The 15814-nt window shown below is 39.1% G+C and overlaps 1 protein-coding gene across 3 annotated transcripts in view; it reads right to left on the minus strand.

Annotated features, from left to right (window-relative positions):
- Positions 1 to 15814, minus strand: part of SYT9 (synaptotagmin 9) — a 64036-nt gene that overhangs the window by 24607 nt on the left and 23615 nt on the right. For all 3 annotated transcript variants that reach the window (XM_066320471.1, XM_066320470.1, XM_066320472.1), the window contains exons 2-3: positions 8690 to 9041; positions 5515 to 6061 (exon numbers count right to left, since the gene is read on the minus strand). In XM_066320471.1, the coding sequence (XP_066176568.1) occupies positions 5515 to 6061; positions 8690 to 9041 (899 nt within the window). The remainder of the gene's footprint in view (positions 1 to 5514; positions 6062 to 8689; positions 9042 to 15814) is intronic.

Raw genomic sequence — 15814 nt, forward strand, 5'->3', positions numbered from 1 at the left:
TTTTTTTTAATTTTAAATTTTAAACAAATTCGTTAAACAAGGTGAATCTTATCTCTTGTGCTTGCTACCTTAAAATAGCCATGAAATAGTTGTTGCTGGTAAGCTTTTGCCATGTTTTAAAACAGAGAAGATTCATGGGTTTGCAAATCTGTCCCTTCTAAAGAGACTTGCATTTGCAAGTCAATTAAATAGACACATCTCCACAACCATAACTGTTTGTTTCCTTGATGCCAAATAGAACACCAGATTAACACAGGATAAGTTTTCTGTATTTTAAAATAAATAAATAAAGAAAAAACAACTTTTTTTTTCCCCTGAAAAAATAAAGAAAAAACAACTTTTTTACCTGACACTCACAAGAAAGTAGATATGGCACTTGACATTGATGGGTTGGATTTGAATTCATAAACAGAGACTTGGTTTGTTTCTGTTCCTCCTCAAATTCAAAAATTTTGTTAACCATTGTAAATATTTTAAAGGCTTCTCTGAGCTCTTCCTCAATGCCATCACTTCTCCAAACCCTGCAAGTTGCCAGAACAGGGATTTCAGAAACACTAGCTAAAACATCTTGACAAGCTAAACAGTTTTTAGAACTGGAGTAGGTGGACTTAGCTGACTTCCTGCCAGCTCCAGAGTCTGCACACTGCCGAGGGAGATAAGCAGTGCAAGTGGAGTGGATTAAGGCTGGTGCCAGGAATCTGCAGATCCTGGACCTGCTTTCATCCCTAACAAGTCACGTCCTTGTTGACCGAGTCTGTTCCTCTGTATAGGTGAGCTGGGGGCAGCGTTTACCTACTTCTTTCAAAGAATGCTTATTTTCCTGGATTTTTGAGGGTTTAAGCCCTCAGCCTTGAGACCTGCTCCTGTTCATGTGCATTTGGCAGGTGCTGAACTGCTCACAGCTCTAAGCAGGAGCAATGCAGCCTTTGAAGAAGTTTTTTTTTTTCAATTCAGTCAGATTTCAGTGTTTTATACTGTTATTATGCTTTCCATGAACAACTGACTGAAAATTCAGCCTCTTTTCGTTTCTCCTGCACACATACTGTGGCTGGCATTAACATCCCCGAAACAGGGAACTTGAAACTTCTTTCTGGTGATGTTATGGTTCCAGTTGCATCTCAGTTATACAACATAAATGCCTAAAAATACAAATTCTCAAATCTTTCCTGCTCGGGCAAACTCAAGACCAACAGTGAACTACTGGCATTTTTAGAATGCAGAATTCCAAATACTTATAACCACCGTAATTTTTAATTCTTTCCTTGTCATAACAGTAACGTGCATTTCAACATTCATCTTATTTTTTTTTCCCAATATGCTTTAATTTCCTGAATTTGTGCAAAGGAATCCAGCATTATCTGATACATTGTTGTATTTTTGACCCAGATCCTAACAGACCTTGGAAATTATTATAAATAGGTGAAATCAATTTCTTGGCTTTGAAATTTCTGGCATATGCTGGGCTCTTTCTGGATGTCAAAGTGAACAATTTAATATACAGCTCATGTCTCTTCATAGCTTTGAACTATCCATAACTCTCTTCTGGGTTTAATAAACACATTCCTTGAAGTCTGTGGCATGTTACTTCTCAAATTCTACCTGTATTACTCAGTGTCTTGTTTCTGTACTCTCTTCTCTCCTAGATTCAGAAATATTTCCCTATACTTCCATTTCCTTTCGCACCCTGATCTGTTTGGTTTTTTGAGATGAGAAAAAGCTGCCAATGGGGTGTTAGGAATAGGATTGTTTTTTAAAGTGCATATACGAACTTAAACATTGAGAAAAAAGAGCAGTTTTTGTTGTTCCATGCCTAGATTTTAAACATAACTATTTCACAACTGAAAAGATAGCATCAGTGGCAGAAGCTATTACACTCTAAGACCAAAGCCACCATGTGCCTGCTAAAATGACTTCCCTACTCCAGTTATCCCCCTCAGCTAAGCTGAGACCACTCCTCTTCTCTAGAAAGCTCCTCTGCTTAACAAGTGCCAGTGGCTGAGCACTTGGAGAATCCCAGGAGCCAGGATGAACCAGAGCTGTATTTCCAGTTGGCAGAAATGCTCTCTGTGCCCTGCATCCGCCTGGTGATGTTTAACAAGCAATTTTTGACAAAGTATTTTCCTTTCTAGGGGCACAGCAAGTTCTCTGAGAGGATACTTGGCACCTTCTGAAAGAAAAGGTTTTTCCTTTATTTGAAATGGACCATCTGACACCTTCCTGTTTCATATCTGACACCTTCTTCTTTCATGGTTTTCCATTTTATCTTGTGAAAAAGCTATGTGCTTTTGCTTGATCCCATCTAAGTTTGAAGATGGCAACCAAGGAAACATCAACCACTCGTTTTTTGTCTTCAAACATGCCATCACTTTGTGAACAAACAGAGCCACAAAACCCCACCCCAAATCCTGATTATGTTTTAGATGCTACTAAACAAAACATGCCAACAAAAGAAACCCAGGCTAAAAATAAAAAGTATGTTTTCTTCTTGATAAGGCAGAAACCAGTGTAATCTGACTGGTAGATATAAAAACAACAACAAAAAAAAGCTTATCTAGTTCATTTCATGCTCATGCTAAAGTTGATCCACTTAATTATTTCTATCATTAAACAGCCCACTGCTGGTTTTTTGGTTGGGTTTTTTTTTTTTTTTCCTGCTTGGAAAAAGTGCCACTGTTACAGTAGAGAGATTTTATGCTCAGAGGACCTGGGATTAGAAGAACAGTCATATTGATATTGGAGATTTGTCTGGCACCAGACTGCTTTTAAGCATGTAAAAAATTTTTATGCTGACATGTGTCTGTGTTATGAAATAATTTCAAACTCTGGGATGGTAACAGATGTTATAGTCCAAAGAATGAAAACTGCTCGTTTAGGATAAAAAAATCTTCCAGTGTTATTAGAAAACAGAAGAAACCACATGGCATAATGGGTCAGTTTAATGGCATTGTTTGCACTAAAGCTGACATTTCAGGCATCATCTGCAGTGCTCACTTGAAGTAGGACATTTTGCTGGGCAGAGAAGGATTTGATACATTCTTTTATATTGCTGTGTCAAATTGGATTAGAACATAATAAAATGGAGAATGTAAAAGAAAGGCCTTTGGGCTCCCTGGTTAGGCAGTGTAATAAGATGCACAAAGAATTCAAATGAATTGTACTCTTCAGAAGAATGACAAACTTGTCATGTATAGTTTGTGTGGAGCTTCCCTTTTTCTCATTCATTTCCTAGGTTTATCCTTCCTGTGTGCACTTTTTGTTGACCCACATAAAGTGAATTCCCTTCAGTGACTTTACCCTGCATTTTTCTGCTCTTTAATTCCTATTTGAAACAAGATGAAATTCGAATATAAATTACTGAAAACCTGCTACAGTTAATACAGTTCTGGTTTCCTACCATAAACTGCCCAATGGGGTTCAAAGCTTTGCCAGAATTTCTCTCTGAGTTTTCCTAATGCTGCCTGCTGGCCTGGAGTGCAGCCACAGGAATATTCACTGCACCAGCCTCCCCGAGTAGCCCTGGATCAGGATCCAGCTTCTGCTGTCAGGCTGAGAGATATCTCAGCTACACAGACAAGGAATGAAACTTGGTTTCCTAAATGATGCATGGAGTGTTTCTCATAACCTCATGGAATGAATTCTAACCTTTGAAATTTTGGAAATGTTAATTGGTAAGCTGGGTACCCCAGACTTTCATTTATCTGATACTCTTATCTCAGAACTCACATTACCCAAAATTGGATGTGTCTCCTATGTACCATGAGTCACTTGCTTTGAAAAGGCCTCTGTTAGCTGGAAAGCCAGTGACAAGTCTAAATGGCAGGTCGTGTGTTCTGTTTGGATAAACAGGGATACACTTCATGCGAGAATTGGTATCAAGAGGAATTAATAAATGACTAATGTTTCAGTCCTGAATTTCATTTCAGATATTACAGAAAATCTGAATACAAATGATACACTGCATGGTTTTTGAAACTTGTAACAAGTGATTCAAAAGAAGATATCAGAGCCAATCTTGTGCCTAAGTTAAAGCAGGGGAAAAGGACCTGTTCAGATCAAAGCAGGCCCAGTGTGTGTGCACATTCAACTTCCAGTTGACTGTAAAAAATGAAGTTGATCTTTGGACACTTAATGCTGTATGAAGGCAGCCTTTCACTCGGAATGACTGTCAGCTGCTCTGTCACATCCTTACTTTTCCCTTGCAGCTGAAAAGCAGTAACTTCACAAAAGCCAGGTTTATCCTCCCTGACAGCAAGTGCCCGTGCCCCTGCCAGTACCCCAAGTGAGGAACTGCTTGTGCTGCTGCTGCACTTCCATCCTTGTGTGGGACAGGACTCTGCAGAGAATTCACCTTAAAACTAAGAAAATATCCATTTCCATAAAGAAGTTTCCAAGGAAAAATAAAAAAGAAAAAAAGAAAGAAAATACTTAATCAATTTGGTCTGTAATATGGGCACGCTACCAGAGCACAGAGGTCTAAGGTGAGGGCCTGAATTCAGGCAAGTTATTTGTCTCAGAACACCCTTTACTTTTCAATGACTTCTAATTCTTAGCTAAGCAGATGCTCCAGTGCTTTCCTGAAACGAGGTCTAACAAACTTACCCTTTGATCTTACTGCTAATGATGTCTGGTTTATTTGACTCTAAAATGTGCTCTCCACTAGAGTACGGTTTGACATACCAAATGAAATATTTACTGACACTTGGCACTGGTGCCTTCACCCCTGTGGATTTCTGTAATGGATCACTCACACTGAAGGTCTGTCCTCCTGAGGATGCATGGGATTCATCTCTAATGGCATTGCAATGAGGTTGGCTCCTGCTCTGAGTAGAAAGCTCCTTCTTTTTTGGAAGTAATTTCCATGATTTTATACCTAATCACTGTTTGGGTTCCTGCATAGAACTTGATACCTGAGACTACGGGATAACTGAAATACAGACTTCTAAAATACATTCCCCATTTCCCCAGGAACACAGTGATGGTAACAATGAGTTAAAGCAATTCAATACATTTCACTGATTTCATGGAACAGCATTGTCTCTGGCTGGCTGGACTATAGCTGTGGGGTTTTCTGACTTTATGAGAATAATCTTTTGAAGAACTGAAGATTGCTACATAAGAAACGTTGAATCTGCAGTTCCTGCTGATTGGTGTGCTGTAAGTTACATAAAAAATCACGCCAAACAGGAAGATAGGCAAAATGAGAAAAGTAATACTTCCTTAAGTAAATTTTAGATTAAGTAAGATTGAAACATTCTCCAGGATTTCTGCCCTATCAGCAGGACAATGACTAAATCCACTGTCTCCTACACAAAACATTCTTTAATATATCCAAACAGCAAGAAATGTGGACTGAAAATGTGCTGTCAGTTTCCCCGGATTAAGGTCAAAGCTTTAAAAAGAGAGAGAATAGAGTATTTTCTTTCACAAATTCAACAGACAATTCCAGTTATAATCAGATTAGGGAAATAAAGTAAGAAACAAATAAAATTCAAAAAGAAAAATTATAATACTTACATTGGTGACATATTCAATATCCTTCCAAATATTACATTCCCTGGGAAAATCTGCCAAATCTAAAAAATTATCCACTACCACTTGGCCAATCAAGTCGTGCCTGGAGAATCTGTCAAAGTCATACACAGAGAAATGGAGTTTCCTTGTGTTGAGATCATTGTACGGGACAGTAAATAAAAAAACTTCATCAAATACTGGATTTAGGGTCTTTCTGTGCACTTTAGTCTGGTGTTTTGTTTTCCTGTCGGGGAGCAGATATATCTTCACGTACGGATCCGAAGTTCCAGAGAAGTCCTTCGCCGGCAGGTTGACGGCCTTGTGAATCTTCACTATCAGCTGCTCTAAATCACAGTCATACTTGAGGATGAAGTTGAGTTTTCCACAGGCCTTGCTGTTGCTCCTGCGGCCGTCGTCCGTGTCCAGCGACCTCTGCTTGTACAGCTCCGGCTTGATGCGGCCGATGCCCGTCAGCTGCTCCTGCTTCTGAATCTGCTGGATGTTGAAGTCAGGGTTGGACAGGTTCAGCTGTCTCCGGAGTGAATTGTGCCTTAAAGCAAAAAGGAAAGAGTTGGAACAGGCTGTGTGCACACACTGAAGATCCTGTTTGCGTTTGGCGTGTTTCCACAGTGCACAGCGGGGTCAGGTTTTTAACAAAGGGATAAACGGCCACACCCAACGTTTGTGAGAGCTGACCTTCAGCATCACACTGCTAATGCCACATCCTTTTCTGCCCCCATGTCCTGAAATGGTTTGCTGACCACCCCAGCAATTGTTTTCCTTCTTTTCTCTCACACCTGCTGTAATAAACTCTGTAGTACTTTGGCTGAAAAGCTCCTTTACTCTCATTAGCTGAGGATAAGACGCTGCTTTTAGCTTTGGCCCAGTGAAATTTAATAATTTACACTTACTGTGACTGAAATTTCTCCTTCATGGATGATAACAAAAATCAAATTTGCAATCCCTGTTGAGGTAAGGAGATGTGAAAGTTGGATTAGGTAAAACCCTAATCTTCTGTGAGTTCCATTTTATTGTCCTATTCATATGCAGCAATCACTCAGTGTATTGGAGCACCAGGAGCTCAGGTTGAACACAGAAAGAGCACGTGGAAAATGCCAGTACAGGATTAATCCAAAGCTATTTATATTGAATGTAATCAGCAATAGTTCCTCTGCTATAATTGTTCATTCATTCCTGGTAAATATCTGTTTACCCATTCTCAAAGCAGCAACAGCCTCTTATGTGCTATCCTAATTTTTTTTTCCTCTGGTTGCATAATAAATACATAATCTTATGGCTTTACATTAGTCATTTCCAGGATAAAATATCATCATGTCACCAAAGGAAAAAAAAATCAACCCTTAAGCTCCACATGGCAGTGAGAGGTACAGAATATCCTGTAGAAGAATAAAAAGAGGCTAGCAAAGAGCCACTGGGCTAGTGCTTTACCTTCTCCAATTGAAGTGCATCTGCTTTGACTCAGATATTTACTGGCTCTTCACATGCTGATCCTTATTCTTGCTGTATGAAACATAATCCTTTTACCACCTGCCCCTGCACACACTCTCAGCCTCCCCCTTTCCTCTTCCCTCAGCTACTGGTTCTCCAGTTCCCCTGGAGACTTCACTGACTCTTGCTCAGTCACTCTTCCCCCCACAGTCATGATCGCGGCTAAAATCTACGATTTTTTAATCCTATTTCTAACTCTTGCAAGAGTTTCATTAGCTTGCCCTACTTTTCTTCTTTGGAAACATCTTTGAGGAGATGTTACTGAGTGTTCAGCACCAGTGCTAAGTGCAAATGAATATGCTTTACAAGCTAAATCTAGGCTGTCCTGGTGCTTTTAAGGGATGCCGGGCTCTGTGTTATCCAGCTCCTGAGGGAAAAGCACCAGTGAGACAGTAGTTTTGATGCCTTAGGGTTTTAGCTTTTATATTTTTCATATATTTCCAATCCTGCAGTTCTTTAGTGTATAACTCCATACTCCATATAGAGTGTCAGCTACTGTTCTCCCATTTTGGTCAGACACAATTCCCCTCCAAGCCTGGGAATCAAGGACACCTCACTGCATCAGGCCCCAGAGATGTAAACAAAAGTGAGTTGGGGGAGAGCGAACTTGGGGTAAATGACTTCATTATCTGAAGCTGTAATTGGAAGATTAACCCCTGATATGCAAACAGACCAAACTTACAAAAGTGTGAGAACCCCTGACCCATCGACCATTTTTTTTGGGTGTAGCCCTTGGATGGGCTTTGTCTGCCTGAAATGTACCTGAAGGCCCTTCAATAAATAGAACTGCTTTTTATTCTCTTAATTTTGTCTGACCTCTGTTTTTAGGTAATCCCAAAAAGGCATCAGTTGAGGGAAGAGTGGAACAGGATTGTGATGCTGTCACTTCAACCTACGAGGTTTGTGCACCTCAGTGAATAACTTCTGTATATTTTCTTTTTCTTTAAAAGAAACGTGACAAGAAGACGATACATTTTATTTTATAGATCGGCATGCCGTGCTTTATGGGCTGTGCCTGAGACATTAATTTTGAAGAATAAAGGACTTTAGTTAAACTAGATATTGCTGAGGTAGACTTCCCTTTGCTAACTAGATGTTGTTGAAGTAAACTTCCCTTTGTTAAAAAAAGCCTGATTTAAGGAACTGATAAACCAGGAGGCCTGTCAACTTAATGAATAGACTCCAAGAATACAATGTGATCATAAACCAGATAGTCTTGAGAAAACAGGATCCAGGTGTCACCAACACTAAAAGGTTAAAAAGTCAAAGCGAGGAAGACCCATCTTCATCATTTTGAGACCCCACCCCATAAGAAGGACCACCGACCCATTTCAAAGAACAAACTACGCATGCTTAATTGCTTTTTGGCTAATTACCATACGAAGTGAGGAATGGGATGGACCAAAGTTATGTATATGCATTTGTGTTTTGGGTATTCAACACTCTTTTACATAAAAAGATCCTGCGATCATCTGTAAATTGCGCGTGTGTATTTGGGAGCTATCCCCCACGCTGCCCAGCGTCGTGATAAACACACACTTTGTAACTTCAAACTGTTAGAGAGTCTTTGTCCGTCATAGTTGGATATCGGTATTAGACCAATATCCATATTTTTTTAATAAATCACGCCTGTATTGTTGAGTAACAGAGAGAAACTGGAGTTACTGACCGGTCAGATGAGGTGGGCTCAGTGGTCTGGCGCTGCATCCGCACATTGGGCACGCAGTTCTCCTTGGTCCCCGCCTGGGTGTCTAAGGGGAGATCAGGGGAGGTGTGGCTGATCTTCATGGAGGCCTCGGGGTAGGCAGCGGGCTGCCCCAGGTAATCCTCGCTGTAGTCGCGGTCATTGGTGTCCGTGTCCGCATAGTGCAGCGGCTCCTGCTTGCCGTCCTTGTTCCCGAAGGGCAGGCCCCGTTCCCGCCACGGGATCCAGCACAGCTTCCAGGACACGAACAGGGACACGCCGAACAGAGCCAGGCCACAGGCCGTGACAACCAGGGAGAGCAAGCTGATGGAGATATCTGCCAACGAGAGAAGCGCACCCACGTCACGCCTCCGCGCCCTTTGGGGCTCGGCATCTCCGGAGCACCAACACGGGGGGCAAACTCTGAACTGCAAATGGAATTCTGCTCCCTGCAGCAGTCATAAAATACAAACTTATTTAAAAGTTCTAATTTCTTTCCTCCCAAGGGAAAATAAAAAACTTGGAGTTCAGTATAAGACCTGAACCTACCTTATAATTTCCCTCCGAAAGTGAGGCGGATTGAAAGGCCATTCTAAATGTGAAAAGGGTTGGTCACTTGCTCGCTCAGCTTCCTATTGATGAAACAGCTGTGCCTGCAGTACATTTTATTTTTCTTTATTTTTTTCATGTAGGGCAGTTTTCTCCACCTGTTTTACTAGTTCTTACTAGCTTCTCTTCCAGAGCCCGTATTAGGCTTAAACACCATGAAAATACGCACACAAGCACCTCTGTGACATGAATTTTTTAGATATTTGACTGATGTATCTTGGTTTGTTATTTTAATTCCATTCCATGTAATTTTAGACTCATTTCTATCTTTGCAAATTATTTTTGGCTATCAATGCATGGCTTGCTCTTCATAATTTAATTAGGACACCAATACTTCTTCAAAATGGAGGTTTTCCTGGGTTTTTTAACTCCAAAGGCTCTTTCTTTTCTTTTTCCAAATTTCTGATATAAAAAGGAATGTGGAGATGAGTTTTCTGTTGTTTTCTCCCCACATTTCCAGCATTATCCTACTCCATCAACACAAGTAACTTACAACTGGGGGTGGGTTTTGCTCTGTTTTGCTTTAAATTGTACGTTGGGAAAATGACTCAGTGGAACAGCTGTTTTTGTGGCTACAGTGTATTTGAAATGCATCTCTCTGTGGATTACACAATACATCATGCCTTAAACACAATTAGTGAGGATTCTATTTTACTGCCTTAAATTATAAACACAAGCTGATCAAAGCAATTTTTCACACTGTGTGTAGGTTCAGAGAGTCAGGCTGCATCTCTACACAAACAGCTAGCCTGAATTCTCAAAGGATGGCAGAAAGTTGAAACGTACTGTTTCTCCTTAGACAATTATTTAAGAATGACAATTCAGATGAAACAGCCCCAGTCCATTCCAAAATAAAAATAACTTTTTTTTTTTTTTTTTTTATAAAGTGGAAAAGTCAATACCTTCTGCCCCTGCTGTGAGTCTCATTCTCACCAGCCAGACAGATTAAATCTCCACAGTGGGGGGAGTGACACTGCAATCCATTTCACACAGGGGCTGTCCAGTTTATTTTGCATGCTGCAGACAAATTTCAAATAATTTTAGCCAGCATGGCCCTTTCTGTCCTCTGAGTCATATGAAGACAAAGCTCATTAAAAGGGGGGACAGCACAGCAGCTGGTTGGAATTACAGCAAAGAGTTTTTCAGAGCTGAAATTAATTAAAGAAATTCCTCCCATGCATAAAAGGAATTTGGGAAAGAGTAGAATGGTAGTGCTTGATAATTTTTGAAAATATATTGGTAAACAAATCTGGCAGTGGAGGCAGAGCACAACCTCTTTTTGATTAAAAAGCTGAGAATCAAGGATGCAGAAGTGAAAGAAGGCCTTTGGAATAAAGCAATTTCTCTTGGATTCTCTGGAGAAGCAGCAAGAAATACATCAGAGGTCTGCAAAAGGGCCATTTCTTTCAAAGAACTGATTCAAGTAAATGACCCAGCATTGAAAGAAATGAGAAATTTGGAGATATCAGAAGAAGGCAGAAGATTACAAAGTGAGAACAGAAGACTGCCCAATGATAAGGGTGTGTGAATATGAAAGTAAGGAACAATCTGAAAAGCAGACCAGCAGTCCTCTACCTTACCTTGAAGATGACTTCAACAGAGGAAGTTTTCTAGAGAACAGACACTGTGAGCAAAAACACATGAGGGCAATATAAACTGTTTTTCATTTGGAGAGTTTGAGGGGCTTTAATAACATACATATAACACTATTATCTCACAGCTTGCTTGCAAAGAAGCTGGGCAGTAAACAGTGCAAGACACAGCAGGAGAGGAGAGTGTTTATCCATCATCTTGCTTTCACTTCTTCCTGACTCCTTTGTGTCAGGGAGAAGTTTTTTGTATGAAATTTTGGTTTCTGTGGGTGGAAAAGCAACCATCACATATCTCTCCTACTTCAGTGGAAGGCAGTAGCCTAAAGGATAGTGCTCTAAGCTTCTCCCTTTCATCAGACAGTCATTTTCACATCCTGCCTGCCTGGCTGCCACTTTTCAACAACAGTGCAGATCCATTGTTAATAGCTGAGGTGAGCACAGTTGCACGTGAAGAGATTTTTGGCTGCATCCTGGAGCTGCTTTCCTATTAGCCGCTTGTACTGTTACATACTGTATTTTCTGTAAAATTTTTACTCCATCTTTCCAGATGTCTCAGGTTTTTTTAAGGCTGTTTATCTGTATTCTCCTGTGGTAGCAGTACTCATCTGACGCCAGTGATTTCCTCTGCTTTGCAATGAGAGCAGAGTAAGTCTTTACTCTTTTTGTCCTCACAGAAATGAGATCTGCAGCACAGAGAGTGTTCCTCAGAAATTCAGCTGCTTCTAAATTCCCTCTGTGAATGCCAAGACACCAGCCAAGCATCTTGATATGAATTCAAGTCAAAATTTCATCATTCTACCTTTGTCATCATGGCTGCACTAAGAGCTGAACTCCCAAATTCCAGAATATCAGAACACTTGGATATTGATTAGTGCTCCCCACTAGCAAAGGAGGCCTCTTGATAGACAGAAAACAAGAGGACAGACCTTCAGGGTGGCCCCCGATTAAACATTCTTTAGACTTGGTAGCTGCCTCTAATTCTTTGTCTACTGAGACTGTGACTTCATTGGTAGAGGGCTCAGGAGGCACTGCCCTTACTTCCATGCAGCTCCAACAAGCAGGAATTCAGCTATGGTTTCCTGAAAGGATATAGGCTCTCTGAATATTTTGCTTACAGCATTGCCTTACAGATATTCTGATGCAATAAACAATTTTTGACCAGGTTTCCATGTTTTAATCCCCTTTACTTTACTGACTTCCAACTTATTTAACTACAATACTTATCAGCATAGTTTTTTTCTGGTTTGGTTTGTGGGGTTTTTTGGCTGTTCAGTTTTGGGTTTTTGGATTTTTTTTGGTAGCAATCACAAGGTTAAGAATGATGTGGAAACAGCAAGTGAAATGGAGTTTTCTACCTATAGATCACACCATCAGTTGTTACCACAGACTGGAGAGAAGAACATGGCCTTTCTGTCTGTGATAGATTTTATTACAATCAGTGCGATAAAAAAATCCTCAGTCCTTTTATCAAAAAATGGAATTTGGTCATTGCTGAATATTTTTACATTTTTTAACTTACATTTTAAAGTAGATCTGTTACACAGAAAAGAAAATTCTCACTTTTTATGTCAAGAGATTGTATGATAGGAATATAAATTATCTTGTCTTTGGATCCCTCTACTAAAGAGAATCACAGAACCTTTGGGCAAGGGACCCTTCAGATCATTTAGTTCAACACTCTGCCCAAGCAAGGTCACCTCACACAGAATATGCCCAGATGAAATTTCTCCAAAGGTGGAGACCTCTCCAGCCTCTGTGGACAACTTATTTCGATTTTAGAGAAGCACCAAGTAGGTTAATAGCAAAACCTTACCTTGTTAGGGATAAAATACTAAGTGGGTAACATTTTTTAAATCACAATAACCAAAAATTCAGTAACACTGTAAGATATAACTGCATTTTGTAAATTATCTAGTAAAAAAGGAAATAAAATTATGCTTCTATTTATATTTCAGAAGTTTTAAGTATAAATCTGTCAAATATAAACTTTTATATTGACTTTGAATAAAATCATAGATTGTTCTAGAAGAATTTGAATTGTCTTGAACTTTTACATACATGTTGTATGAGTGTTGTTCAGTATGGAAGGACTTCAGACCAAAGACAAATGTATGATGATTCAATTCAAATGCTGAGAGTACCACATTGCAGGCCTGTGACTTGTTCTTTCTGGAATAAATAGTTGTGCTTTATCCTCTAAAATTCTGATGCTGAAGAATCTCACCAAAACATTAGACAAGCAAAGTACAGAAATGTGGTGGCTTTGTCTTTTCATATGTGAAACAAGCCTTGAAATACCATTTTTTTTTCTTCTTGTATTTATTAATTTGAATTGCTCAATTTTATACGAAATAGAATATCTAAATTAGGCAACAATGGGAAAGCTCAATTGGTAAGGCAGAACGATTTATGTGTCTAGACATGCAATTGGAGTTATGGAGTCAAAAACACAAATTACACTGTTTGGATTTGTGTGACTCCAAAAGACTCAACTAAGAGCCAACATATGATAAATAAAAACCAACTGAGCTGGGAATTTCTCATCATCCAGGCACGGAGAGGACATTTAATCAAAAGAACTGCTGACCAAGAATGTAATTATTTAGACAATCAAGTTGCTGGTTGCCTGGATGTGACTGGCACTCTACCAAATGAACTCCCTTTCCAACAAACTGGCAGTAGTTTGGTTTAACTTGAGGCTGAAAGAGTTTAACTGGAAATCCTAAGTGGGAGAGTTCTTTCACACATTTTTTATCGAAGTAAAACAAGCTTTCTTTTCTCTGCTGATTTCCTCTCCCGGTTTTATTAAAATGGCTACTCCAGTATTCCAGCATTACTGTAACACACAATTGATCTGTTGGGTGAAGTTTGGCTGGCAAGTGGTGAAACAAATCTTAGCAATTCAAAATCTTGCAATGCAGCTATTTTTAGTGCAAGAGCACCAATCCTTCCCTATTTATACTCAACAAATTTCAAAAGGCATTCAAATAATATAACAAAGTTAATTTTTTTTCTGAATAATCGTATTGCTAGAGTATAGGATATTTTGGGACAGATGAATCTTTGCGAAGATGATTATGTCTAAATTCAGTGGAAATTTCAAACTGTCATTTCCTGAGGGGGGAAAAAATTCCTCCTTTCATTACTCTTTTGTTGTTTGGGGGTAGATTTTAAGGAGTATGTTTAGGAGTCAGGTTTCTTGAAAAAAAAATAAAAACACCTTGTTTTCAAGGCATAAATCCTAGCTGTGCTTTTGACAATCTAAATTGCTTTTCTTTTGTGCAAATACAGCTGTGGAGGGTTTGTAGCCATCATTCAGCTCAGTTAGTTGCATTGCAGGGGCAGCTGGAGTTGTTTTTTTTTAACCTAGAAATCAAAGACCCTAAGTTTCCAGAGAAGTGTTCTTAGGATCAAGTACCTGAAGCAGTTTTAACCTGGTATTGCATCATAGTTTCCTCTGTGCTTCATGAGTTTTCCTTAATTAACACAACTGGCATTTGTTCAGGACAGAAGCTGTCCCTTGGCAAAGACTCCTGGGACAGAGGAGGAATAATTCACAGCTAATGTGTTCTTCTCTGAGATGCTGTTAATTATCCTTAATACTCTGTTTAGAAACTTTCATTGCAATTTTTTAAAGGAAGGCAGCTGGAAACCAAGGGAATGGAATCTCAAATTATATCCAATTTATAATTATATTCAAATTATATTATATCCTATAGCACATACATGGTCCAATTGTGTCTGACCCTGAAATTTATGAGTGTGGACCAACAAAACAGGTGTAAATGAGAGCAGTGTCGGGGCTTCACATGGCAGTAACATTCCCATGCTCTGAAAATGTATTTGTAGCTGGGTCTCACTGGTATTTGAGGCTGTTATTAGCTTTTAGTGATTTGTTTTTTATTCCCCGGTAGTGTGTTCTACATCTTCTAGGTAGGCTTTAGGGTATGCAAAGCTCTCGTGTTGGTTAAGACATTGTTCTAATCCTCTGAGTGGCTTGTGGGTCTTTTTATTCCTGAAAAGTGTTACAAATTCCAGTATCTCAGTGTGAGCTTTTGCTTCATCTGCTTTGCTTTGGTTACAAATTTGTTTAATGATTCTTCCAGGTATTGTTTATCATCCACTAAGTCTCATAAATATGATCCTAGGACTTCACCACTTGTCAATTAGTTCAAATCTGTATAAATGTCACAGCACAATTTCAATATGAATTCAGAACTACTAAATGGCCATGCAAAATACTTACAATAACAAGTACAAAAGCAGTAAGATATTTGTTTGTGCAGAGTACTTTTCTAGCAGGAATTGCTGTGATACAACTCAAAACTGACATGAGATTGACAACATAGTTTATTGATAAGATGACTAAAGTTTTAAGCAAAAAAAAAGAAAAAACAAACAAGAAACCAGCAAAACCTAAAGCAAATTGTTCATGAACATTAGATAACAAGGGAAAAGTACTCAAAACACAGTAAATTACACCTTCTTTTGTTTTACAAAAAGTTTTGCTTATTAAGAAGAAAAATTATGTAAGCAGAATATCTTGTTTCTAATTCCAGTAAGGCCACTTCGTACTTAGACAGTTGATTAATTACAATAAAAATTGTATGAGAACTTTTACTAAGAAGAATTTATTACTGTTTGCACACCGAATCTCTAATATATTTAGTCGGCATTAATGCGAATTTCTTTGACAGCTTAGCTGACACATAATATTGTGCTACAGTTTGTAAGTGACAAAAAAGCCTTTTTTTCAGACAGCTGGCTGAATGAGCAGTGATTTTAAAGACAGAGTTGAGAGGAGTTGTATGGTCAAGGGCTTGCATTTTTCCCTGCCATCCTGCAACAGCATCTACTGACAAAGAATGATGCTGTTCGTCTGGTGGAAACTAAAGCTTTTGCTCCACAA

The sequence above is a fragment of the Sylvia atricapilla genome, chromosome 6 (genome assembly GCF_009819655.1).
Source record: "Sylvia atricapilla isolate bSylAtr1 chromosome 6, bSylAtr1.pri, whole genome shotgun sequence".
Taxonomy (NCBI): Eukaryota; Metazoa; Chordata; class Aves; order Passeriformes; family Sylviidae; genus Sylvia; species Sylvia atricapilla.